This window comes from Passer montanus, unplaced genomic scaffold (genome assembly GCF_014805655.1).
Source record: "Passer montanus isolate IOZ18808 unplaced genomic scaffold, ASM1480565v1 scaffold2, whole genome shotgun sequence".
Taxonomy (NCBI): Eukaryota; Metazoa; Chordata; class Aves; order Passeriformes; family Passeridae; genus Passer; species Passer montanus.
Window position 1 is genome coordinate 28,741,349 of NW_024366591.1, and position 27,932 is coordinate 28,769,280.

Genomic DNA, 27,932 nt, shown 5'->3' on the forward strand with positions numbered 1-27,932 from the left:
CTCAATTTTTATTCTTCTGGACAGAGCTGCTGATAATGAGTAAGGCTGGTCTGTGGCTTTAGTACAGCACGAAGGTATCAAAGAAATTAACCCAGAATGGAACATAAATTCAAGAGAGAAGAAAACTATTCTCTGTTGGGATTTATGGGAAGAGAATAATGTTATAGTGACATTTCAGCCAAGAATAACTTATCCTTCCGAGATGTACTCTTAATGCTTCAATGGACTGTTAAATCAGGTCAGTCTTGGTTAGGGATCTGGGATGGTGGCAAGTAATTAAAACAGTCATTATACTCAGCTTGTGTATGTTAATTAGCCATGCAAGGAAGGGAAACAGACACTATTGCTGTTTTGCTGTCCTTTACACCACAGCCTGTGCTAATACACCAACATTTTGCCTCCACTGGCAAAGCCAGTCATAAAAATCTGTCCTGGAATATTTTCAAGTCTGCAGATCTTGAAGCATGAGGCTGCCTGACATAGTGCTGGCAGAAAATAGTAAAAGGAGAGAGTTTCCATGCAGTTATTCAGATGTTTCTTGGAACTCAGCAGCAACAACCTGAAATTTAAGGTTATTTCCATCACAAAACTGAACAGCAAATCACCAGTTCTCACAGCAGACATTACTGAGAACAAGGCCTCTTTATAGGCACTTCTGAAAAATGGAGAAAGCAACTATTTTAAATCTTCCTGCAGTAGCATCTCAATGCTACTTGAAGACTTGAGACACACAAGGAAACAGAAAAACCCCACAGTGCTGTAGAGTCCATCCTCAATGGTAGCAACACAAGAAAATTTTGACTGCATACAGGTTTCTGATTTGCTATTGTAAAAACCCTTAAAATATTCAGCCATTCACAGAAAACCAATGCTCATTTTTGAATACTGAATAAAAAACATTCACCAGGAATCTCATTAAATTACGGTAGTGAACAGAAACTGTTTTCTAAAAATGTTTCAATATATAAGAATTATTCTTCTGCAAGTAAGAGGTGCTTTGGCAAGAAGTATCCCACAAAATGTAAACGAACCATGCAGAGATCTCAAAGTGACATGATTTATTCCTTGAAAGGGTTGTGACTCATGACAAGTAATGTTACCTAATACAGCATTTTAGTGCACACACCAATGTGCAGTATACAAATGCATACATTCTCTAAAGCTCAAGTGATGTGACTGAAGAAGCTCAGTTTGAGGGAAAAGGAATTTGGGACACCAAACCTACGTTTTTTCCAACAAAAGAAACGACTGTAGTTTTAACCAACTTTAAAAATGAAATGTTTCAACTTCTAGCTTACTGAAGGTTGACCCGATAAAAGAATATTTCATATCACTTCAATGAGACTCCTTGACATAAAGATATACACAACTCTTGAAAAGTGCAGAGGCTCTTGGGCAGAAATGCTCTCAGAATATCATGACAGTAGTAAGACAGGCTATCTTCTGCCATTTGAGGTACTGAAATGACTGGTTTTATTTCAGCATCTGTGTAGAAAATTGTACAGAGTCACATGAAACCACAAGAAGCACTCACCTGATTCCTTCTGTTGTGCAATGGTACATTCAGAGCATTGTATCGAGCAGATCCTACAGGACAAAAATTGAGTTATATGCACTTGTTAAATTGTGGGGGAGAGACATTTTTTGGTAAATACTGATTTAAAAAAGAAAATTAATTGCAGGGATATTACAGGTTATGTAAGCAATATTAACTAAAGAGACACAAGCAATTGACTCCAATAAAGCAGGCCTAAATATCCTCACTTAAGGGTTTCTGTGATTAAGTGGAAGGGAAAGCAGTTTAATACTTGACTCAGATTGTAAGTCAAATTCAATCATCTGAAGACCCTGAATTTGAAAAATAAGAGCAGACTCCTCTTGCCCAAGGAACAATATTCATCACAAAAGAGTGAAAAAATCTTTTAAAAGATAATCTTGAATTCTTTAAGAGTGTTATCTTTAAATTTCAATTACATGCCAAGGAGGGGCCAAGTAAGACTAACATATTTTTGAACGGTTTCCATGTTTTTTAAAGCTCTTGTATACACTTAATATGTTGACAATTTAGACTAAGATGTACTCTTCATGTATTTCAGCACTCTTCTCTAGTAATGAAGTAACTAGAATGATTATTCAGTTACAAGCAGCCACAATTAGAGGGGCAGAGGGCTATTTGTACCTACAAAACAGCTTACAAAGTCTGAGAGATTTAAAAGGGGTCACATCCATTCTCAATTCAGTTGAACAACAACCAGATTAGTTTAAAATTTGCTCACAAAGGAAATTTACAGTTTCTTATTCCTTTTGTGTCATTCACATTTGGCTATTAAGACATGGGAAGAGGTAGCTACATTTAGAGGAAAATAGCCCTGTCCAAAATTATTGAATCCTACTTCTAACTAACTAAATGCTTCAGGAAACTTTTTCTGCTCTGTAAATCATGCTTAGCAGTCATTTGATTGTTACTGAAATTAGCTGCTAGTTACACTGGAAGCCAACTACTGCAGGAAGGGTCTATAGGATGACAGCTGGAATCCACAACAAACAATCATCTCCTGACTTCCACTGATCTACCACTAGAGAGATGTTCTCTATTTGCAGTGTTTTCTACCACACAAGCAAAGGCATTATGCTATGGCAGCTGAGTGAGCAGATAAATTATTTTAGCAAAGTTCTTGCTACAATGATAAACACCTAAAAAATGCAAGCTAAAGAAGCCAGAGAAGTAGAAATAGGCAGCAGATGCCAGGCAAAGTGAGAGAAGTGAAAAGGACACCAACTCCAGGCACCAACACCTCAGTATGATGTGCTGTATGGGAGTCAACATTTCCTAAAGAGATGATGATCTGGTGTTCCTAAGCCAACACTCACTGGATTGCCAAACCAGTGGAGAGCTTGGAACACTCACCCCTGCAGCACCTGCCAGATCAGCTTTTACAGAACCTAAGGCTACTTAAAACATTGTCAGCAGGTTTTAAACTGAATGAAAAATGCAAAAAGCCACCAATTAAATATACAAGAAATTCAAAAGCCTGGTTTCACTTCTCTGCTCCTTCTTCACTACTTTCAGCTTTTCCATTATTCCAGGTCATCCTGGTTTTGAAGGGTCCAGAGGAGTCCAGGCAGTGCCTGCCCACCCTTGTGTTCAGCTGTTTAGGAAAGCACACGGTGCACAGCACTGACCCAGCTCATACTAACCCATGCTTGTACCAAAGCCATGCAAAGACTGAGCACTCCTAACTCCAGGGGATCCTCTGCACTTCAGCTGATCTAGCAGCAGTTGGAAAGGAAGCAGAAAAACATTGCTTCAGGTAAAAGTCCCCAGGTCCAAAGGGCTTTTTTTCCCCATGAAGGAATGAACAAGCCTAAGACAGCCTTCAGGTAAGAACTGCTCTGTTTGTTTCCTGATCAGCGAGACATCCTGACAAGTTCCCCATGAGTAATAAGTGCAGACCATTACTGATGCAATATCTCTGCGGCCACCAGTTTTCCCCCACCTTAACTCACTGCACCTCTTGAATATACCCTGCCAAAAATAATACTCTTTGAGATGAGTAACCAATCTTCATGAAGCAGCCATTAAATTGACAGTATTCCTTCATCATTTACAATATTCTGTCAACACTCAATAAGACAAGTGGCAAATCACTCAAAAGCCTTCAAAAGTTTCAATCTTCATTATACATATAAAAACTTGGTATTTTAGAATTACTGAAGACCATGACAAGTATCAGGAATACTTACTACAGTTACCTCCAAGTGTCTGTTCAGATGTCCAACATTTCTTACAGCTAATACATTTTAATTCATAAGGAGTATTCCCTCCAGATGGATACCCAAAAAAAAAAATCAAACAAGATACCCAGACCAAGGCAATACGTACTTGTGTCATTAAAAGGTACTTTTTCATTAATTATGCATAGAGATTCTTCCAGTCTACTGCCCAAAGCTGCTTGAAGATTCTTTAGCTGTTGCTGGCTAAATAACAAAGAGACAAACGAAAAACCACACACACACACACACATTGTAAACCTTTAAAATTTCATCTGTATCACCAACACCATATCTCACTATAGGCATCCCTTCAGTGTATAGGTATCTGTCTCCTTCTAGAAGTTAGCTAGAATTAATATAGGGGGAGTCATTTGCCCTCCTTTATCTCATATTTAACACAACATTGAATCCTAATCCCTAAAAAAAGCTGTGAAAGTTACCATAAACTTGTAAATCCTAAATTCCATTCCTGAGAAGCTCCATTTACTTCAGAGATAAAATGCACCTTTTTTTCCTATAGTGCAACTATTATGTAAGCTATATGAAGGTATTTTCTTCTACTAGAATTTGGATGGGAAGGTAAAAGGGCCTCCAAACTAGTTACTATGCATCCAATGCAGTATTCCAATAAGCAGTCAATAATTCAATTAACTATGCCACATCACTACTTGAGATACCTCAAAGGCTTTTCAAAACCCATAGTTAAACACTGCAATGATACTGTCTGTTCTGACAAGATTTGACAATTATGTTTCTGATGCATTCTCAAGTGATTTTTCTCTAAATTGTCTTCACTTGCATTTGACTGTCATGTACATGTGAACCTAAGTAATTAAGATTACTAATATAATGAGAATAAAATGCTGAGATGAACAGTAACATATTGTAGCATTATATACATATATCTACAAAGAACACTCCATTATTGATTCAGACCAAATTCCACACCTTACCCAACTTAGGCCCCCAAATTCTTCACTGTTTTGCTTCCCGTTTGACATCTAGAACTCCTGCACATATAGTGGAGGGTGGGGGGAAGGTGTCAAAGTGACAGGCTTTTTTTCCTTTCTTACAATATTTGATACACAGAAACTTAGCAAAAGTTAGCATGGCTAATTAACAAAGCAAAATAATCCAAAACAGACAATCCAAACGAAGATATGAAGAAACTGTCCAATAGGTAGCTCATGCACATTAACAAATATTTTTCTTGGAGAGCAGCTCCATGACTGCATAGAAACTGCACAGCAGGTACTGCAGTAGCAATGAGCATGATAAAAAATGAACTCCAAGGCAAACTGCAAATGTACTGATAGTTCCCTTTCAGACTTACAGGAATGACCAACAAGTAGTTTGACATGTTTTGCCTTACATTCTACCCTTTAATTTTCAAAGCATGCAGGCTGCCAAGTCCCATATCCTCTGGCTTTTCTGAGTAAAGTGTGGGTGTCAGAGGCAAATGGATCCCTTCCCCTGATGAGCAGGGGAAACAGAAGGGCAGTATTCTCAGGGACATATCCTGCCATGTGTTCAACAGTGATTTCAGTGTTTAAAATTAAGTGTCAGGCTTTACTACTTTTAAAAACTTAATACAGTATAACTTAAAATAGTAGGGATAAGTTCTCACAATGACATCAATTACCCAGAACATGATACAAAGCCTGAACTGACTAGTAGCAGATTAAAACTACAGCTTTCCAAACACCTCAAAAAAAGCAAACAGCAGCCAAACACAGCTTTCCTTCTCTTTTTCAAGTCATTTTTAGTGAAACCCTGACTTGTATTAGTGGAGTTATTGGATTTAAGTATCTTCACATCTATCAACATAATTAAAATACACACTTGAGGGTTTACCATGTGAAAGAAGGAACTCTGCATCTGATCTGCATTCATTACATTAATGATCTATATTGCACATGCATCTTCTAAAAAAATGCAGCTTAATGAACTTCAGAGAAATGCACCCTAATTTGATTTGGACCACAGCTCTCAACTTCCACAACTTGTCTTCAAGACAATGAAGATACTCCAAAACTAACATTATAATTCTCTGACAAAAACTTTCAAATATTCTAGCTGAGAAGACTATACCTGAAGCAAAAACAATTGTTCAAGAAGCTTTTGCAGTGAAAGGGGATTTTTGAAATTCTTTTCAGTCAGTTCTCTCAGCATATGTTACTCAAACTTTGTTCTTGGAAGCAGTTTTTAAAAACTCATATCTGTTTCATACAAGTTTTTACTTTCTATAGTTTTCAATTACAAATAAATTCTTCAAACTTTCATTAATGTTACTGCTATTGAAAAAGCTTGGAGACAAAACTGCTCTTACTGAAAGCAGAAATTGTGGAACTGTCTAGTTCCATACACAGAAAAGGAAAAGGGGGCTTGACCTGCACTGCTCACATTTGTCCTCATGATAATACAATTTGAATTTTATCAAAGTCTTTCACTTAAACCCCTTTTTAAAATGGTATTATTCTTAAAAAATAATCCAGTTAATGTTTCACAGCAATTATTTCTTTATATCAATGAAATAAAGACACTTACCATTCTTCAGTTCGAAGCCTACAGTCCTTAGCTTCTCTTTCTAGTGTCTGAGACTTGATCTTTATGCAAGAAGATAATCTCACAATGTAAGTGCTGTCACAGCAAGACATTGCATTTCAAAACTTTTCAAACTTGCAAGCAAGAGGAAAAACTCCTTACTTCTAGTTTGGCTTTATCGTTCTGCAGCTTTTCTATGGTCTCTGTGTACTTCTTTGTTAAGCTGTCCACCACAGCTTGGTGCTGGGCAGCATCTGTTTCCAAAACCTCCAGTCTGCTCCTCAGCTCTGCTTCTAAACGTTTGTGCTGCTCATCTGCTTCAAAGAACTACAGGAAGAAAAGGAAAGGAAAGCTCTTTTAAAAAGCTTCATTTTGCTATTGAACCCATTCCTTTAAGTTACTCCAATTTTATTAGGCAGATCAGCTTAACAGCAATTATCAGTTCTCACACTTTGTTAAGCTGTCCACCACAGCTTGGTGCTGGGCAGCATCTGTTTCCAAAACCTCCAGTCTGCTCCTCAGCTCTGCTTCTAAACGTTTGTGCTGCTCATCTGCTTCAAAGAACTACAGGAAGAAAAGAAAAGCTCTTTCAAAAAGCTTCTTTTTACTATTGAAGCCAGTCCTTTAAGTTACTCCAATTTCATTAGGCAGATCAGGTTAACAGCAATTACCAGTTCTCACAAAAATATAAATTTTATTTTATTTACAGAGAAAAGATTCAGGAACAAAGTACTTAAATGAAAACTAAGCTTTGTAGTAAAAAGTGTTCTTTAAATATACTACTGATTAATAGCAGATACACAAAGAACTGAACTTGAGCAAAAAGGTTTTTTTCAAGTTTTCTAAAGTGAAATGCAGTCTACTTTGGTGAAGTAGCTCCTAATTAAGGCAACTTGCAGAAAATATTTTAAACTTTAAAGCAATTCTGAGACAGTAAGTGAGCTAATAAGAAATTTCCATCCAGTATCAAGCCATTTTCAATAGGGCAGCTGTCACCAAAAGTTAAAAATCTAAACGAGAAAACACACATTATGTGATTCCACACACTGTCTTAAGAATCCAAAGTCAAAATACTTGATTTTCCTGGTGAACATCTTCATAAACAATCTGATCTAATCTATTGCTTTGCATACAACTAAGCTTCTAAACCCATCAGTTTTCAGACAGCACTTTACTTTCCATGTCTTTGGTTGTAACTCCAGTTCTCTGCACCAAAAATAGAGGCAAGACAAAATTTCACTCACAAGTATATGCAGTCGTTCATTTTCTTCTATTTTCTTCTGAAGATCTTCATTGAAGACACTTTTCTGTTCTTGACTCAGCTGAGATGAGGAGTCTACACTTTTCTGAAAGAGACAAAACGCATTCATTACCTCCAAGTCCCAGGTTTGTGAGAACAGCTCCCACGGGTAACTCCCAGAAGGGGCACACCAGCAGATGTCCTGCTGACACTGATACATCAAAAGTGTGAATATTGCACTCAGCAGCAGCCTTCAGGCAGCACACTTTCCTTTCCTCCACACCCCTGTGACCCTACAGTGGTACAACACTGCCCTGGGAAAGTCTCCACTCAGGGGTCCCATTCACACTCACAGGGAATCAATCACTCGGATGGGCAGCAGCCCATCTGAATTCACTGGAATCCTGCATGATCCCATGCAGTCAGCCATGCAAAACCCTCCATACCCAGGCTCAGTGGTTTGCTAGCTGTGTGTAAGGCTCATCTCTGCCCAGCAAGGCTCCAGGTGCAGCACAGGTGCCATGGAACCACAGGGTCTTCCCTGCCCATCAACCACACACATCCCTCTGCCTGTTCCCTCATTTTCCACTCATTTAATCCAAAAGACTCAGACCACCACTGAATCCCACACACCACACTGCTGAAGAAAGGTATCATCACCAAACAGAGGGGAGACTCCATGCATCTAAACTCAACAGCAAACTTCAAGAACTAGGGATATGTAGGGCAGGTAAGTCACCTCTGCATTTGATGCCAGCCTGTGAACTCCACCTGAGACATGGGCACGTGTTCTGCTCCTTCTAAAAGGACTGCACTCTAACACAGATCAGGGAACTAAAGCTGTGCATTTTGATAGGTGAACAGGAAAGAAACTCAGTGGCAATTGTTTGCAAAGCTACTAAAGACAGGCTGATGTCCTTCAAAATTTGGAAAAGTGGATAGCAAAACAGTAACTTACACAATTTGAAATAAAAGAAGGGTCAAACTGCATTTGAAAGAACAATCCATTGTGGTGCATGAATAATGTAGTCAGAAGCACTGTGCCTGTCAAGGAATTGGACAGCAGGAAAATGGGCAAGTAAGGAAGATGATCATGTTACTTATCAATTGAATGATTTCTTTAAAGCCAGTCTTGATGACTACAGTATTTGAGAAAAGACAGCAGTAATTAAGAGGAGTTTCTTCATGAGGAAACTAGCAAGAGATGCTTGACAATTCCTGAAGTTCAAGCACACCCCTGGAATTGTGATGCTACCTACAGAAGGCAGAGCTGGTCTTAGAATATGACATCACTAGGTTTAATCAGCAAGCATTCTGGCACAAAAAGATCACAGTGTTGAAATCATTCTGTCATTTTGAAATAACACAAAGAATACAAGCTAAAAATTTAGATTTCAAAGCATTTGACAAGACTCACATAGAAAAGCTATGATCACAGGCTGAAGAGTTAACCACCAACATCAAAATTACAAAGCAAAGAGGTGGGGATGGGAAATGAGCAGTGATCAGCTTTCTGCATAGCAGCTGACTAATCACAGAGCTCCAAAGTATTTCCCACTTTTTTGAACACTTAATAAATATCCATAAAAGAAGACAGCAATTCAGCATCAGTCAGCTGACAGACTAGAAGAGTAGAGAACTACACTGCATGTATTTTATATGTATATATATCAATACCTGTTTTATGGGTATTTTCACCAGTATGAGATAGAATAATACAAGTTCTGACAAGAACATTCAGCTCAACCCTTGACACAAAATACCTGCTGCTAAAGATCAGGACAAGGCTTTGACAGGTGAGGAGCAGACATCTGCTAAGCAAGTTTTTTTTTGCCTTCAGCACATACCTTGTTCTTTTTGCCCCGAGCTTCACTTAATGCAAGTTCATCTTGAAGTAGCTCCACCCGCTTGGCAAGCTGCTGATTTCGAAAGGTCAAGCTGTCCATTTCTTGTTGCAGTTTCCTCAGTGACTGATCCTTCATCTTCAGCTGTTCCTGAATGATAAAAAAAAAAAAAATTAAAAATCTTCACATTTATTTTTATACACTAAAAACAGGAACAAATTAGAAAATTGCTTCACTTTTGAAACACTGAAGAGACAAAGTATCATTTCTAAACTGAAAAAATGTATTTCACTTCCTTGAGCTAGTCACAGATCATACCCAAGTAGCTACTTAATTCTATAATCATCAAGAATCAACCTTCCCCTTTTACAAACCCAGCACTTACAGAGAACAGGCTAGCTGCAAAACAGAAATTCTTTTACTAAAATCAAGTTCCCTCTTCATTATTTTATTGACATTACTTTTCAGTAAAATGTACCCCTATATTATTATTATTTTGTCACAGCTTAGTCCACCTGACATGAGCAGTTTCTGGAGATTACCTTCAGTGAGGCAGAGTTTGCTTGCTCATCTACAACTCCTTTTTTCAGGACTTGGTTCTGAGCACGAAGCTGAAAAACACGAGATGCCAGTAACTATGCAAGACAACAGAATGAATAAAAGCCATGCATGAGAAAGTGCAGAAAAACCATCACATTCTCTCAGGAGAGTGCCAGGTGTGAATGCTTTTTCAAGCATTCTTTTCAGGTGGATAGCAGACATATCAGGTTGAAAAGGCATCCAATTCATATCCTGACTTGCCAAAGAACAAGAAGTAACTTTACCACCTGAACATTTTGGTCAAACAGAACAGAATTCTTAATAAATACCCTTGAAGGCAGAGTTTGCTTGCTCATCTACAACTCCTTTTTTCAGGACTTGGTTCTGAGCACGAAGCTGAAAAACACGAGATGCCAGTAACTATGCAAGACAACAGAATGAATAAAAGCCATGCATGAGAAAGTGCAGAAAAACCATCACATTCTCTCAGGAGAGTGCCAGGTGTGAATGCTTTTTCAAGCATTCTTTTCAGGTGGATAGCAGACATATCAGGTTGAAAAGGCATCCAATTCATATCCTGACTTGCCAAAGAACAAGAAGTAACTTTACCACCTGAACATTTTGGTCAAACAGAACAGAATTCTTACTCAATAAATACCCTTGAATACCAGTTACTTAAGCATAGTTAAGACTTGAAGAACTAGGAACAGATATGGAAGAGTTGCAACCTCTTCCCTGACTAACAAAGTTCTTGGTCATATTCAGGGCTATTTCTGTCTCTCCCCTCTTCTTCCCAAAACTGTTTTTAACCAGTTCTGGAACATTAGCAGGACTCGTAAAATCAAAATCCCTATCAATTGAAGAGGAGTTTAACTCAATGCAAAGTTACTTATTACCAGTGGCAGCAGATGATCCAGAGAGAACAGACTGACACAAAAAAAGACATAAAAAGCATACAAGGAAAAGTCCTCTAAGCCTTCCTTATACAGTACCCAAAATCTGAGCTAAAATCACTGCAGTGAAAAGTGATACTCAAGAAATCTATTTCCCAGTCACTCCACAGAGTACCTCTACCCTGCAGCAAAGAGGACACTGACAGTTCCATCTTCCCATTCCTTGCAAATTGCTTGAATCCTGGTTTCTTCAAAGGCAGTTTGTATTCATTTGACATGTGTGAGTCCAGCTGTTGCAGATATAAATTAAAAGGGTTTGTACAGGTGCATAAAAGGCAAGATTCAGGGTAAAACAGCAGTGGCTCATTGTTTCAGTGTGATGACTGAGTATTTCAAAGGTCAGAAGTCACTGCTAAGCACAGCTGTTTTCCCTGCAGAACTCCCACTGTGCTGCTCAGGCATCACAAAGGCAAGACAAGAAACCTCCCAGCGCACCACAGAAACACTTCCAAGCACAGGATTTCCCTAGCAAGAAGGAGCAGTGCAGAAGTTTTCCACAGCTGTTTTTGTGCCACAGCTACTACTGCAGGAACACGTCAGGTGCAGAGATTGAAGCAGCTCAGTCCTGCTGCACCCCAGACCCAGCTGCAGGGGGACCCACACAGGCTGCCACAAAGCTGCTTTGAATGTTCCTTCAGGAGAGAGCCAGCAGCTCCAACCTGTGTGTTTTCAGAGTCTCTTCTTCTGGACTGGTGTGTGAACCAAGAGGAAAAGCAATCCTTTGGCAGGGACTTCCCCCAGCACTGCTTGAGGCTGTCAGGCTCTTGTCCACCTCTCTGCGTGGCTTTCAGAGCTCCCTGAAGTGAGCAGGGCTACTCTCCATTCCCACCTGCACACAACAAGCAGCCAACAACAAAGAGAGGAGGGCTCTGCAAAGAGGAGTCCCACAACGAGCTGCACTGCACGAGAAATGGGATGGAAAAAAAATAGTTCCAGCAAAGGAGAAAAGGCACAGGCTGAGAAGTGCATGATGAAGCCCGAAGAAAGCTTCTGGGTACCATGATGCTAAAAGAAAGAATCCAGCAGAGGGAACTTTTGGAAGCTACAGTCAGAAGGCCACATTTCCAATGATCATTCAGGAATCAAGAACCAAAATCCCTTCATTATTTCATCATCAGCCACTACTGATCTCCAAGGAATAAAAGAGCTTCTGTACAAAACAAGACATGTGAATTCTGTGACCTACAAAGCTGCAAAGTAAGTGAAATTTTCTTCAAACGATTTCGTGGCAGCATTAAATGGCTATCAATCTGTAAACTATTTAGATGCTACACATGGTGTTTTTGTAAGAGTTCCAAGGAGAAGAGTATTTAGAGACATGGTTCAGTGAGCCATGTAATAGTATTTAGAGACATGGGAGAAGAGTCAAATGCAGACAAGTGCCTTGTGCCAGGTGCTGGCGTGGGGCTGCACGAAACCAAGGCACTGCCTTTCTTCCCCAAGGCTGCTGGCGGACTCTGCCACTCAGGACCAAGAGTCTCCTCTTCCTTTAGTGAAGAAGAAAGAATGAATGGCTCTGTACTGAGCAAGGCTCCGCTACTTCAGAACTCAGGCACCTTGGAAAGGCATGGGCTGCACATCTTCGCAGACCCTGTGCCAAGCAGCACCACAAACAGGATGCAAAGTCACCGGGGGCAGAAGAAGGGGGGCGGACGGGAGGCAAACGTGGAAGCGAGCGTCCTGCTCGCTCCCAAAACGCTGCCAGCGCCGAGCTCCGCGGGTGAGGGCACGACCGACCCACACCGGGGCAAACCCTCACCGCCAAGGGATCAACCGAGGCCCGCGCCCGCCCGGCGGGGGGAGAGCACGGCAAACACCGCCAGCTCCCTCCCGGCACACCGAGCCCGGCGTGGGCGCTCCCGCACGTCCCGCAGACGGGCCCGCGCCGTCTGCCCGCGCTCTCTGCTGCCAGCCCGCAGCCCCCGAGGCCGCCCCGCCTCAGCCCGGGAGGCACCCCCGGCACCGCGCGGAAAGCGGCGCTGCAGCCCCGAGCGGCGCCGGGCCCGCTGCCCGGTACCTTGGAGTACTCCTGGGCCAGCTTCTGGTACTTCCCCTGCAGCTCCGCCGCCGCCATCTCCGCCCCGCCGGCTCGGCCGGGCTCCGTTCGGCCAGACTCGGCTGCGCTCGGCTGGACTCGGCTCGGCTCGGCCGGGCTCCGTTCGGCTGCACTCGGCTCGGCTCGGCCGGGCTCCGTTCGGCTGCACTCGGCTCGGCTCGGCTCGGCCGGGCTCGGGCGCTCCCGCCGGCCCCGCACGCCCGCGAATGGCAAGACGCACTTCCGGGTTCAGGGCGGCGGGAACGCGGTGACGTTACCGCGCCGTGCGCGAGGCGGCGGGGGCGGAGCTTCAGGCCGCCGGCGCCACCATCTTGACGCAACTTCCAAGATGGCGGCGGGAGGGGGCCGTGTCACGTGACACCGGCGAGGCCCCCGCCGTCGCCGCCCGTTGCCACGGCAACGGCTACGGGGGGCCGCCCCGCCCAAAAAGCTTCGCCCGCGAACGGGGCTGGGCGTTCATGTCGCGACAGTCGCGATGGGGAGGGCGGCCAGCGGTGCTCCGGCGCCATCCCTGCCTGGCGCCGTGTCCCCGCCGGTCCCGCGGCTCCCCGGGCGGGCAGCGCTGTCGCCAGGGGGAGCCGCGGGAGCCGCGGCACGCACGGAGCCCGAGGCAGCGGCGGTGCGTGCGGGCCCGTGACACAAAGGCGGCTCCGTCACCGCCGCTGCCCTCAGGGGCGGCTGCAGGCGGCACCGAGCGTGCCCGCGGTGCGAAACGCCACTCACTCGGTTTTAAAATGTTAAAAGCTAAATAGTAATAAAATGGGTATAAAAGTAGCAGTGCAATTAGAGTAAAAAAATTTGGACAGTCTGGATTAGGACAATATGAGACAATAGGAACAAAGAGTTATGGACAGTCCGGGCACCTTATTCTGGGCAAAATAAGCCTGAAAAAGGACTCATGTTAACAGAGGATTAACCCTTAAAAGCAATAGCCTGTTGCATATTCATACACCTCATACATGATGCATAAATTCCATTCAAACAAAGGATTCTGTCTGGTCAGTGTCAACTTCTCCCTCTGAATCCTGACAGAGTCTTCATGGCTGAGCAAGGCGGGAAGAAGTTCCTTTCTTCTGATAATGGAGCAAGAAGTTCTCTGAAAGATTTAGGTGTCCCGTGGCTGCTATCTGGTGCAAGTACCCCATTCCTTTCTTTAAAAAAATATCCCACATACACAGTTTCTATTTTAACATTATGTTGTAACCAAAAACTATATTTAACACACTACTTAGGAAAATTAATACAGCATAAATTTCTAACATAACACATATAATATTCATTTTAAGATTTGTGAAAAGCCAATCATAAAATATGCATTTTTCACACCATTCTATCCCAATGAAGGAGAACATGGGTAGATCCCGGGCTGTGCAATGCCCTCTCAGTGCAGAAACTCAAATTCCACACTCTGGGCATCACTGAGAGGGGATCTCACCAATGCATGTAAATATCTCAAGGTGCCAAGGGGATGGTGCCAGGCTCTTCTTGGTGGTGCCCAGTGGACGAGGAGCAGTGTCTGTAAACTGAAACACAAGAAGTTCCACCTCAGCATGAGGAGGAATTTCTTTACACTGAGGGTGGCAGAGCCCTGGCACAGCTGCCCAGGGAGGCTGTGCAGTCTCCCTCCCTGGAGACATCCAGACCCCACCTGGACACGCTCCTGTGTCACTGCTCCAGGTGACCCTGCCCTGGCAGGGGTGGGACTGATGCTCTCCTGAGATCTCTTCCAACCCTAACAACTCTGTGATTTTGTGATTCTGGGTTTCTGCACCCAGTCTTGTCCTGGAGGGGCCCTTCTCTGCTCTCTTCTCCCCAGCGTGTCGGTCTCTGTTTCAGGGCCACCTTTGAGCTTCTCCAGCATTCAGCCATCCTTTTGAGACTGCTGAGGCTCTGCTACTTACCTCATATTTGCTTCTTTATCCTCAGACTGGCCAAACATTTAAACATGTATATACCATCAGCACACTTCAAGGAGAAACTGAAAACACCATAAAAGGTGTATTTGGTACTGCCAGGTACTCAGCCAATGCAGAATTTTGTTTCTGAACATGACTGGAAACAGATGTGTGAGGAAAAGAGTAATAAGGCAAAAATGTGGTGAGATTTCACCAGTATATGCTGAGCATCTGGCGATTTGCAGGTTAAGGGCTTCCTGGTCTAGGACAGAGATGTAGCAGCAAATTATTATTTTTGTTCCGTTTCCATGGTATCATTTCTTTCCACTTGATTTCAGCACAGTGTCTTCAGAGCTGTTCCTCAGTAGTGGGTAGTGCTAGAGGTGATAAATCATCATTTTGTTACCTCCTTTTGTCTTTGTTCCCCTTAAGTAGGAGTGGAAAGAAGGTGCCCATAATGGAAGCTATTTTTTTTTCCTTGAGGCTTTGATGGTGTGTGTGTGCTGTTCTTTTGCTTATCACAGTAGTGAAGTTGGCAAGCCCCAAATATGACACGGGGGCCAGATTAGTAAACATGTTTGTGTCTCCACAGGAAGTCTTAGTGTTGGAGGACATGTTGCTGATCCCTATTGCCAACAACAGCACTGTGCATTTTTGGGAAGTGTAAAAGGGGAGATAGGCAAAACACACACTGTCATCATTCATCCAAATGATCTTGCTGCTGTTCTGCTTCGACTAGAAGAGCTTAAACAGCAATCCTGGAATAAGAAATAAGGAAGCTCTAGTTTTTAACTATTAGAGCAGATACACTTCTCTTTCCACTCTGTTTTGCATCCCCTAAAGAAGTTTTCTAGCAAAGCAATGGGGTTTGCAGCTGCTGCAGATCAGGGTGAAGAGCAGCATGCCTTCCATGGTACATCCTTGTATGTCAGTGCAGTAATTTTTATATAGGAAAATTATTTAAAGCCTTTACATTTGACTCCAACTGTACTTTTAAGTTTGCATTTTCTAGGATGTGTCTTTCATTGAAATGTTACACTGAAATACTTTGAACACAATTTGCAAGTACCCCCGAGTTTGTGCTGCCACCAGAGATGCTTTTATGATGCAGTTCTCCCCTGTCTCTGGTGCAGTGAACGCTTTCACAGAGGTTTCACAGCTGAAAGCTGGGAGACTGAGCTCAGGGAATTTCATTGCCTAGGTGTGGAAGAATGAATTGCTTCCCCACTGACAACAGCAGTGTTCCTGCCTGGGCAGCAAACACCGGGAGTGGAAGAGCCCAGAATTTATTCACCTGCATCCACCCAGAGTGACAAGACCCCAGTGTACATCATATAGGGCATTTATCATAGGAGGCGATGCCAGCTGCTTGGAACAAGTGAAAGGAACAAATGAAAGCTGGGTGCCTTTACTGCAGGGTTTTTAGGCTCATCAGAGCAGCCCTACTGCAGTGTATTTAAGAGTCAGGCCAGCCTCCTGTGTTTTAAAGTGGTACTGTTTCTTGCCCAGTTTCTCACAAGTCCCAGAGTCCCTATAATGTCAGGACCATACAACGTTGTAATTTATCAATTATGCCATGGTGGCCCTTGGCAAACAGCTTCAGCAAATTTCCCCAAAAACACAGGTGACAAAAGTTAGCTTGTTTGTTGGTTGAGGGTTTTTTCACTCTCTCGCAGGAAATTCTCAGATTCATCCTTTTGATTTGCCGTGGCAGCTGCAAGTACTACTTCCCCAAATGTCAGCTGTGCAAAAAATGTCTTCATTGTTCTGTTTCCTCGCCAGCACATCCTTAATTCTCACCTCTCCCTGGAGAGCAAGGCTGTCCCAGCACTGCAGCCCAGGTGTCACCGCAGCGTGGTGTCCTGAGGCTTCCACAGCACTGCCTCAGTAATTGCAAGGGACTGCTCCTCTTGGCAGAGGTTTGGAGTGAGAGAGCTCATGGGAGTGGAATGCCAAGCGGTGTGGGGTGGTTGGCACAGGACCCCCAAAATACAGCCTTCTGTACCACACCCACGGGAATAAGTACAGGTTGTGGCAGCAGGGATAAATGCAAGCACAAAGGTGACGTGTGGAGCAAAGGAATCCCTCCCAACACTCCTGGCATTTTTGTTTCCATCGGGAAAACAGATAGCAAAGGATAGACAGTGTAACAGAGGCTGTCCTTCCCTTGTGTCTGTGCTCAGCAGCTGGTGGTACCATGGGTGTTGAATTCTAGGTGCTGTCTCAAGACAACTAATTTATTTAAGAATGACTGTGATTGTTTCAAAATCATCTTATTTTCAAGCTCATTTCTCCTCCCTTCCTGCTCAAACCGTGTCTTCCCTTCTATCTTATTAGTCAGAACTTTTACTCACAGACCCTGGGAATAGGTGCAGGTAAAGAAATAAACAAAGAAGATATTTCAGGTTATGCAGGATGTTTTCTGTGCTTTGGGAAAATAAACTTCATTGTCATCACTTATGTCCTCAAAAGTACTCACAACAAAAGGGTTTCTAAGAGACAGAAAAAATTCAAAAATTATTGGAAGAAAGCCATCTTCAGTCATCAGACTATCACAAGCAGCAAATAAACCACATCCTCGGAAGCTGCGAACACCCGAAACTGGTGTTTTGTTTCTGTTATCGTAGCAACGGCAAGTCTGAACAGCAGGATGTGTGCTCACCACGCACGCTCGTTATTTCTCATGGTGACTGCAACACACTGCTCCTTACCAGTAACCTTTCACCTCGGCAAAACCTGCTTGCTCTGATAAAAAAGGCAAGTAGTAAAAAAAAAAAAGGTATTTGTATGTACAGATAGTGCGCCTCACAGACCAGTTTAATTTTTATTCATTATCGTGATTTCAGTGTTTCCATGGCATTTAAAAATAGAAATGCGAACAAGTCTCTCTCTCTCTCTCTCCCTCTCATGTCCCGTCCCAGCCCATAGGTTAAATAGCTTGAGTCATCTATAGGGTGTGTGCATGGCCAGGGGAGCAGTGCCTTTGTACAGAAAGAAATTGCTGAGGACGAGAAGATGGAAAAACTGAGCAGGCAGCTGCCTGTGATAAGTCAGAGTTGAACTTTGCAGCTCACATTCCACGTGGGTACAGCACATACCAGCCCTGCACGCAACAGCAGGAACTGCTGGCCCTCCACAGCAAATCCTTACTGATACTCGCTCCAGAAATCAGCAGAACTTAGTAACAGCTCAAAAATTTTGGGTTTTGAATGTGAAATTCTCCCTCTTCAGGGAAATGAAACCTCTTCCCTAGCTCTGCCATTTTTTGTTGAAGGTCTGTACATCTTCTACAGCCTCACTTCCTGCTTTCCTTCACATTTGCAAGGGCTACAACTGAGAAACCTCAGCCTGGCTGGAACTGCCCACACTGAAATTCCAGAGTCTTGCATGTTTGCTGGAGAAAGAAAAGTAAAAGCAATATACCTTAAATCCCAGAAGAGAAATTACCTGATTTAATAGCGAAAGAAATAATGGAGGAGGAGCGTTGTGAAGATTATGGAGTGAGAAGTGGATGCTCTCTTGTGTACCCCAGTTGTGACACAGATCTGCAAGCCTTGGGAAGAAGTCCTGACTTACCCATGCAAGGAACATCCACAAACCTGGAGCTGCTACCACAGAAAAGATGTTGTGGGTTTGTCTTCTCTCCAGAGACAGACACATGAACAGAGAAAGGAGAGAGCTGGGAGGTCTACCAGGAGTTTAGGAAACATTTTGATCAGAACTATTCCTGTTCATGATCTATTTTCTATGATTATTTTTAAAAGGACTGTAGTGCCTCTGGGAATAATTTGGATTTTTAGAATGATCTAAAGCCAGGTCTTTGATGTGTAAAGACCAGGATGCAAAAGAAGAGGGGGATGGAGGAGATGTGGGGCAGGGCTCCTCCCTGACAGCACAGGGAGAAGGCACAACACAGGAGGAGAAAGGCATAAACAGTTTTTTGGGCAGCATGAGCCCAGAGTTGGGAATGGGAGCTTGGAGCAGTGGCAGGGGGGTATTAAAAGACAGAAGGGGAGTACGCATAAACAGTTTTTTGGGCAGCATGAGCCCAGAGATGGGAATGGGAACTTGGAGCGGTGGAAGGGGGGATTAAAAGACAGAAGGGGAGTATCCTGATCAAATCAACTGCTGAAAAAAGTGCCTTGGCATGGACAGGTTTGTCTTTGTGGATTAGTATGAATTGGGAAGGAGATAGCACAAGGAGCAAGGTGGTGTCAGTTTCAAACCCTAACAACAGGAGGAGGAAGAATCCTAGGTGGGATTATGAGGCTGAGATGAATGATATTAGCATTTAAAATATGAATAATCTAATTTTTAAAATTTTACTGCATTTGGAGGAGGAAGGACTTGTGCAGTTCTCAGTGTTTTTTCTTTTGTTGTTGTTGTTATGATACTGACCAGTTACAGCAGCATTATCTCAGCTGAATGAGGTATCACGTTAAGAAGGTAGCAGTGAATTTGAGTGCACTTACAGGGATGTGTAGTAATTCATCAAAGAGTGACACAGTTGGTCAGAAATATCTTAATATCTTTTTTTTCTTCCTCTTTTTTTTTTTTTTTGTAAAATACCTGAGTAACATTCCAGTCCTCTACATTTTAGAAAGACATTAAATGCAGGCAACTATAAAAAAAGCCACACCAAACAACCCCCACAAAAAACACCAACAAAATTCTCTGTAGAACTTCATCATTATCTGTAATGATTTAAAAGAACTTAAGTTTTCCTGTATTAAAACCCCCTCAAATTTCAAAATTACATCCTTTTTTTTCAAGTGCCTTTAAGTAAAATGACAAGCTTCTTAACCTAGATGAAATGCAGCAAGAAACAAGAGGACACATAATATTACTAAAAATTCAAGTTTAATTGTTATTGCCATCAGCACTAAGTTACTTGAAATTCAGCATTCCTTAGAAGGAAAGCAGGGGTGAGCCACTTGCACAAGCCAGCAAAGATGGGAAGATTCCCAGAACAACAATGCAGGATTTTCACCTCTAATTGTGTCCCATATTTCTGTGTATAGATCAGAGCTAAAATGAAATTTGGTATCAAGCTCTACCTGAGGCGTTTTTGCTTCTCATTCTGAGACATTATCTGTGACAAATAAAACAGCACCACTACGAGGAGCAGGGCATTTGTGAAGTTGGGCACCAACAAGTAGGGATTAACCAGCGCACTGGAAATAATGAACCTTGACAGATCTAGGGTTAAATACTTTAAAATTAGATCCTGCTGAAAGCCGAATCTTGTCGCTTAGCAACGGCCGCACGGGATGCTGCTGTCACTCAGAGGATGCTTCTCTGGGGAACTCACATCACACTCACAGAAAATGGGCTGTGATTGGGGTAAGGTGACATCATATTTTAAGGCAGCAGCCAACACGATTGCACTCGAGTTAATGCCCAGAGATTTAAGGAAACATCTTCTCTTTTGGAAGGGCTCAGCTCTGCCCACACCTCACCTGACCCCAGGGAAGAGCCTGCGCGGAACAGCGGGACGTGTCGGCCAGCATGTCACAGCCAAACTCAACAGGTGGAGTTTTCGTCTTTTAAATTACTCAGAGCCAAAAGAAAAGCAAAATGCCTGCTATTTGTGGGGGCCTGACTGTGTTCAGAGCATGGAAACCTCCAAAGCCAGTGAGAGAGAATAAAATGTACCCTTACTGAAAATAACCAAAATTTCAGTTTGCTGAGCTAATTTTAGCACTTGTAACAACTGGGAACCTACTGGATTTTAGTGAGGAATCAAGATACCAAGTTAATTAAATTTTAAAAAAAGCCCTTGAGTCACAAAATCTGATTTTCAAAGCAATAGTGTGTTAAGGTCGGTAGAGGCACCTACAGAGATTTTTCTGAACACCTGCCTGGCAACTGTAAAGCATATAAGCACATCAGAGCATCTGAGGTTAGTCTGATAGAACCCATCTTGCATTTCTAAGTATGAAAATACCCAGATTCTGAACTGCTATCAGCATCTCTGGAATGGACACAGAAATTGGGTATTCTGTCCAACCTACTACACTGCCCATTAGGGCCTGGAGAGTGAAGATATCAAGGAAATGGAGATTATGGAAACCAGCATGAAAGCAACACTCAGGTAGACATACCTAGATTTAGGACACATTTGGGATGTCCTTCTCTGAACATTAAGAGCACAGACAGGTCCTTCTTTCTTAATTTTGGGGCTGACTGTGCTAAATGTTTCTCCGGGTGAGCAGGAACGTAATCAGATTTGGGATGTCCTTCTCTGAACATTAAGAGCACAGACAGGTCCTTCTTTCTTCATTTTGGGCAGGCTGTGCTAAATGTTGCTCCTGGTGAGCAGGAACGTAATCATGAGGGATCACAAAGATCATGACAGATCTCATTAAATCAACTTGCAGGTCATGAACTACCAAATTTCCTGCTGACTGGGGCCTCACCGTTTGGCAGTGATGGAGGAGAACAAAGATAGGGACATACTAGCTGATAATAGCATTGGTCAACTGCATGTGAGCAGGTGAAGGCCATGCAGGCAAGAGTGCTGCAAAAGCAGGGAAATATTAAGGCCAGGTTTCTGAAAAAAGCACTCCAGAAGAGTGGTTTTCACTCTTCTCATGATCCACGTGCCAGCAGGCTGACTTCAGTCTGGAACCAAGGTACAGAAAAGTGGTTAAGAGGAATGAAGATCATGTCTTCCAAACAGAAAACAAATAATTCTGGTTTGTTTAACAAGTCAAGAGTCTAAGGAGGGAAATGATTGCTTTTGTACTGATGCAATAGGAAAATAAACAGGCCGCTGTTTAACAAAGAGCTGTTTAAATGAACCCTGGCAGAGGGTAGGTGGTAATTTTATGTCAGCTCTAAGGAGTTTACAACAGTGAGAGCAGACAGCTTTCAGGGGAGCCTTCTGGAGGAAAGGGCAGAAAAAATCCCCAACTGATCTGAAGACTGAAAATTCAAGAAGTGATATTGCTTCACCTTCCCGGATGATTTTACCCCTCATGGGTAAAAACAGTGAAGATTTTTATGGCTAAATATGCTGTGAAAGTTCACAGTAACAGCACTGCTGGACTATTATGTAATTACCTCTAAGCTACACGTATTCACTCAGACTACTCAAAATAAGAATATTTACAGCTACCTGTAACCTCAAAACATGTGAAAGAATAACCATAGTCTGTGTCAAATTTAGACAACCAATTTTTTCCAAATATATCTAATCTATTAGGTATTTCTTCAACAACTGTCCTTAAAATACAGCTGGTGTAAGTACATAATTGCTGCAGTTAATGCTTTATTTTGAGAGTTGTGGCTCCATACAGAGGATCATTTCCAGCAAAGTCATAACAGAGAAAAGCACTCCTGGGAAATTTAACAACAAGCTCAAGGTTCTCAGAATAATATAGTGAAATAACAATTAGAAAGGTATCATTAACATATGATACATGGCTGTGATTTTGTCCAAACTAATTAGAGCAGTTGTTCTCTTATTAGTCTATTAAAATGAACACTAAATCAAATCTATTAATAGTGCACATATATTCTGTGATTTAAATTTTGTTAGATACAGCAATAAAACAAGTCTCTGTTATCTACTGTTATCACCTGACGTACCGAGAAGGTTGTATTGTTATCAGATCCCAGAGAGCAAGCTTAACTCAGTGATACCAGTGGGTTAAACAAAAATTCAAGAGATGGACCAATGTCTGCTGTTAATAGCGATAAACACCATGTCACATTTTCCTCCTCTGGTGGAAACCTTCCTCTCCGGCACTGGAAGGGCACACACCATGAGTGTGCATTTGAGAGAAAAGCTGGCCCAGGAGCAGCAAGCTGAAGTATAAAATGGGATGGGGAATATTATTTCTGCTGCTAAGAGGGGTTTTTCCCACCTGTGTGCTTTCCATAAGGCCTTCTGTATAAAGAACCAACAGGCATCATAACTCATTATCTAGAGAAAGTAAACACTGAAAAAAAAACCCCAAGAAAGACCTATGCTGCTTTATCCAGGGACTCATTTTTTAAATTACCTGTCTTGTACTAGGCTGTTGATCTTTGAGTCTCATCCAAGCAACTTGGCCACAGCAATACAGGCACAGAACAGCAAACAATCACAGATGTTTCATCAGCAAAAGATTCAAGCTATTTCTGCTTAAACAAGTGCTTTGCACAGGGGGGCAGAAGTTAGGCAGCAGTGTTTTCAGCAATTTCCAAGATGTCAAAACATTCCTAAGGTTCCAGGTTAAAGGGTGAAACCTTAATTAGATTATGCTCTTCAAACACAAGGGGCCAGCTATGGATGAATGGGACTGTAAGCAAATCCTGCTATGGACTGATAGGTATTTCACAGATGACTTCCAGACACATGCAAACATCTTAACCAACTCACAATAAATCACACATTGGGCTTTTGACACTGGTCCAGTCTCGTGGAAGAAGTTTAAATGGGAAGGGGGAATGTTCAGCACCATCTGAGACCAGAGGCAGGGTCTGCAGACAAAGAGAGAACACAGCGCTTTCTGTTTGCAATGCTGTTTATTTTAGAAAAGCCCCTTTGATCATCTGAATGAAAAATGTGGGCAGAAAAGTCACAAATGTTATAAAACAAAGTTTATTCTGCAATATTTTGTCATAATGAATTGCATCTCTTTGGTAAAAATAAAATTTATAAACATTTTAATTAACAGAGATTAGCATACAAAAACTAAACTTTTGTAAATCGTCTTTAAAACGGGTAAAGGACTAAACCAGAGGAAAAAGGGTTAGAATTGGTCACCTACTGGCAAAATCATTCTAAACAAACCCAAGGACACTGCTTATGCTACATTAGAAACAAGCTAACGGGAATGGTTTTAAAACAACTCTGGTTCATTTGATCAGAAAGCATTCTTACAATTCACTTTTAAATAAATAATAGTTACAATGAATTGGCAATTATAAAATGTTTTATATCACTATATGGCAGTAACATAATACTTTTAATGATGCACTTTTTAGTTTGAAGAAATGTACATTTATAAAACTGACTTGATAATGGCACTGGCAGTTAGGTGTGAAGAATGTGCTTTAAGATAAAATAGCAGGTGCAACATTTATAATATTTTACCTTTTCTTTTCAATAAATATTTTGACCACACCATTATTCATGTGTATGAGTATACTTTGCTTTAATTAAAGCTTGTACTTTTCAGGTTGTTGAAAAGTTGCAAATCACACAACTTCCATTTTGCAGTTGTATTTAAAAATGTTGATGTGACTTCTGCAGATCAGTAATTTAGGATTGGAATCTGAAAAGCCAGTATAGGTCTGTACAGTAATCACATCAGATTTACCCTGAACAGAGCAACCTCCCCTGAACACAGGTCTCATACACTTCTTCACTGCATTTAAAGAACTGAATGTGGTTCATTAATACTTTTCTTGCCAAAATGTATCCAAGTCAACCATTGGCATCAACATTTTACATATGTCACTAAAAAAACCCAAAGCCCAACAATCAAAATAACTTTTAATTATACTCCATTTATACTATATACACCAGGGTCTTTAACTGAGGTGGCAAACAAACCCGAACCCAACAGATATGTAAGAGAAAGGAAGGGCAGCTCTTCTCCCACTGCCAAGAGAGGTGTTCCACAACTGAGCTGCCAAACGAGCGGGCAGAGGCCTGGGACAAGGTGGTGGGACAGGGCAGGGGCACAGCTCATCTGCCTTCCCCTTTGGAAGCAGAGAGGGAAGACAGCAAAGCAGGAAGGGCAGGAAGAGCACGGCCCCGCTGCACGGCTCTGTGTCCCAGGGAAAGGCTGCCACTGCTCCCCCCTTCCACCATTCCAGTTCTCCCAGCTGTACAGATGGATGGGATGAGGCTTCTGCTGCTAAGTGCTGAGCAGGAACTGGTTCTCACTGGTCATTGCATATGGTGATTAAATGCATCCCAATCCTTCAGATAAGCTGAAGTCATTGTCACCAACTTCAGGGTTAGCAGCACAGCCACACTCTCAATAACATCCTCCAAGTTTATCTGAGGCAAAAACTAATTCAGAACCAAATCAAACCATGGAGCTGACTATGAACACAGCTTCCAAAATACCTGGACTTTGGTCCAGCTTTCATTGGAAGCTACAGAAAGCTGCGACCACTTCAGCAGGAGCCAGGCAGCAGCAGCCCTGTTCAACAGTGTGACACTGAAATCATGGCACCGAGCAAAACCTCAGGCTGCTCACAGTATTTCTGTGTATCTGAATCCTCCTTTTCACATTGACACAAGCTCTGCCCTTCACAGTTTTCCAAGAAGGTTCAAAAGCAACCCATGAGCAAGAAGAAGCAGTTCCACCAAACATTCACATCTTCAGCTCCTGAAATCCTAAGAACCACTGCTGTTGGTACTTAATTTTCCTTTAAATGGCGAGTTTTACCCTTACTACCCATCAGCATTACATCCAATATCAGATCTAATTGGCTAATGCAGCACTTGTGGTAGCCAGAACACACACAGGTCTGCACACACATTGCCCTGTTACAGGTGTAGGCTAACAGGAATGAAGCAGAGTATTTTCCTTCCCTTTCAAGAAATAAAACTAATCATTCTTAAAACTGAATTGGAAAAAAAACCAAAACACCAAACAAAAAAAAAGCGCAAAAAACTTTTTTTTTTCCTCTCCTAGTGTTTGTGCTTTAAATTTCAAAACACCAGGAACCTCAAATATTTCAGGCTTGATCCAACAGCCATTGAGTCAGCAGGAGCACCACTGTTGTCTTCAAGAGGCACTGGAATGGGCCCTCAGAGCAACAGACCTTCAGCAGCATGGCTGTGTTTGCATTGGAAGTAGACAGCTTAGGACAGGATTCATGAATACACTGACAAATAAGAAAAAAAAAAAAAAAACAGAAAAAAGGGGCAAAAAAACCTACACTAGTCTAAGAAAGGCATTCAAATAGCCAGGAAAATACTCCCTTAGGGAAAGGTTAACTTTTGGCTGAATCCAGCACTGTTTTCAACAGTGGGCATTGGTTTCCTAAGTGGCTCTGCTCCTAATTTTCACCCAGCTTGCCCAACACCTGGTGGAAGCAGTAGCTTCACGTTGGTGAGAACATTTATGGCACATCATGCTACCTTTCAGCAACAGGAAAGATGACCTTGGATAGCTGTATACAATTCTGCAACATACTTAAGGCATCCTTGTATGTACAGTACTGTTAAAACCCACTCCAACAGAACTGCTTACCCATTTTTGAACAGAAAATTAAAAATTTTAAAAAAAGGCATAATCTACAGGAAGATGTAAGTAATCACCACTGATTTTAAAAGAAAAATAGGGATAAAGTTCAACATACCACAAAAAAACCATTTTTTGGCTGAAGGATGTCTAGGAACTATAAAGAGATTCTCTTATTGCAAAATGAATTTGAATCCTTTACATGGAAGTCAGAGCCCTTAGACAGAACAAAATTCACCTCTGCAGATGGGGCCAGCAGAGATGTAAATATGATCCACAGTGTGCATCTGAACAAACACATCTCTGAAAAAAAAAAGTCAACTATTGAGAAGAAAAAAAAATAAGAAGCTATCATTAAGAAGTATGCTTTTGGGTTTTCACAAGTCATGCATATCTTCTAATTTGAGAAGATTACATATTTTTCTTTTTAGGTGGTGATTTAAAAATAAATGGCTAAATTATAGCTTGCGCAAAAAAAAAAAAAGCAGTGAGTCCTCTTATGGCTTTGATCTCCCTTGTGAAGGGCAAAAGTAGAAGAGTATTGCCACAATTAAAAAAAATATATGTATATATTCAACACTGACAAACATATTATTTTTTCCTCTGCTTGTGACAGTGGGTCTTTGCAGTACTTATTAAGGAGCTCAAGCACGTTTGGATGCCAGCAAGGTGGAGCAGAGACCCTGCTGCTTCCTTCAGCTCCTCGTCGATCTCCTGACACAGCTCCTCGAGTACTTTCTGGCTGGGCTGACTCTCCTTCGAGGTATCTCCACAAGGCTGGGATGCATAGCCACTGTCTCCGAGAGGATCGTCCTCGTAGTCGCCGTCCGTGTCCACCTCGCTGTGGAAGCCCTCGCTGCCGTCGCTGCCCTCGTGGCTGGCCTTGGAGATGAACTCGTACACCTCGTCCAGGGAGGACAGGGAGGACACGCTGGAGCGGGAGGCGCAGCGCTGGGAGCCCATGGAGCCCATGCTGCTGGCGCTGTAGTTGTGATCCTCGCTCGGGTCGATGTTGGCGGCCGCCGAATCGCTCTCAGGCAGGTTGATGGCGCTGGGGGCATCGAAGGCGCTGCCGTAGCTCCTCTTCTTGGGTGTCTTCAGAGGCTGAGGTTTCTCACCTGTGAGAAATGAGATGTGTCAGCAGGAAAATGCCCCGGTGAGATCACCTGCACCACGAGCACCTGTGCCTGGCTGGCTGCAAGGGAAACTGAATTCCAGCACTTAAAGTCACAACGTGCGTGATTACTGTCACCCACAGAGGACAACAGTCACCACCTAATCTCAGCTAAGAGCTGGAGGAGCAGAGGGGGAAATGATGCCTCTGGCTTTAGCTTTTACATTTTTCAGATTCTGTGCTGCTTTAGTGTGTAGTTCTGAGCCTCATATTAGGGGACGGTAAGCTCTCTTCACAAAGTATTTAGACAAAACAATTCCTTCTCTAGCTGGGGACTAAGGACAAATGATCCAAATTTCAGGCCCAAAAGCATAAACAGTGGTGGACTGAGGAGAGAAAAACAAGAAGGCTGGGACTTCATAAATTAAAGCTGTAATTGGACAGTTAGGTCCAATATGCAAATGGACCAGAATTTATAAAAGTATGAGACCTCATGATCTGTGGTCCATTTTGTGACCATTTTGGGTTCACCAGGAGTGCAGCCCTGGCTGGGCTCTTGTGCTGCCCAGGGTGTATCCATTGAGGCCTCCTAATAAAGCCCTACTTTATTCATTAACTCCATCTCGTCTCTGTTCTAGGTCAGCCTTCACAAGGCAACAAAGTAGCCAAGAAACTCTTCTTACTATCTAGCACAGAGAGGGCAGGGATAGAACTTTGCAGAAAAAAAAACCAAAATTAACAGGGAAAAGTAAAAAAAAGGCTGCTTCTAATGATATC

At 42.4% G+C, this 27,932-nt stretch overlaps 2 protein-coding genes across 11 annotated transcripts in view; both read right to left on the reverse strand.

The window, feature by feature from the left end:
• Positions 1 to 13,088, reverse strand: part of PPP1R21 (protein phosphatase 1 regulatory subunit 21) — a 32,018-nt gene extending 18,930 nt beyond the window's left edge. Inside the window, exons 1-9 of one of the 4 annotated variants that reach the window (XM_039707249.1) lie at positions 12,913 to 13,088; positions 9,945 to 10,013; positions 9,406 to 9,552; positions 7,563 to 7,664; positions 6,796 to 6,882; positions 6,481 to 6,558; positions 6,322 to 6,380; positions 3,884 to 3,978; positions 1,535 to 1,587 (exon numbers count right to left, since the gene is read on the reverse strand). In XM_039707249.1, coding sequence (XP_039563183.1) covers positions 1,535 to 1,587; positions 3,884 to 3,978; positions 6,322 to 6,380; positions 6,481 to 6,558; positions 6,796 to 6,882; positions 7,563 to 7,664; positions 9,406 to 9,552; positions 9,945 to 10,013; positions 12,913 to 12,969 — 747 coding nt within the window. In that variant the 5' untranslated portion in view covers positions 12,970 to 13,088. Of the gene's footprint in view, positions 1 to 1,534; positions 1,588 to 3,883; positions 3,979 to 6,321; positions 6,381 to 6,480; positions 6,646 to 6,786; positions 6,883 to 7,562; positions 7,665 to 9,405; positions 9,553 to 9,944; positions 10,014 to 11,010 lie in introns of all 4 variants that reach the window. The other 3 variants (XM_039707247.1, XM_039707250.1, XM_039707251.1) reach the window with 3 other exon arrangements.
• Positions 13,089 to 23,421: 10,333 nt separating this feature from the next.
• Positions 23,422 to 27,932, reverse strand: part of FOXN2 (forkhead box N2) — a 30,245-nt gene continuing 25,734 nt past the window's right edge. For all 7 annotated transcript variants that reach the window (XM_039707415.1, XM_039707413.1, XM_039707414.1 and 4 more), the window contains one exon: positions 23,422 to 27,159. In XM_039707415.1, the coding sequence (XP_039563349.1) occupies positions 26,633 to 27,159 (527 nt within the window). In that variant the 3' untranslated portion in view covers positions 23,422 to 26,632. The remainder of the gene's footprint in view (positions 27,160 to 27,932) is intronic.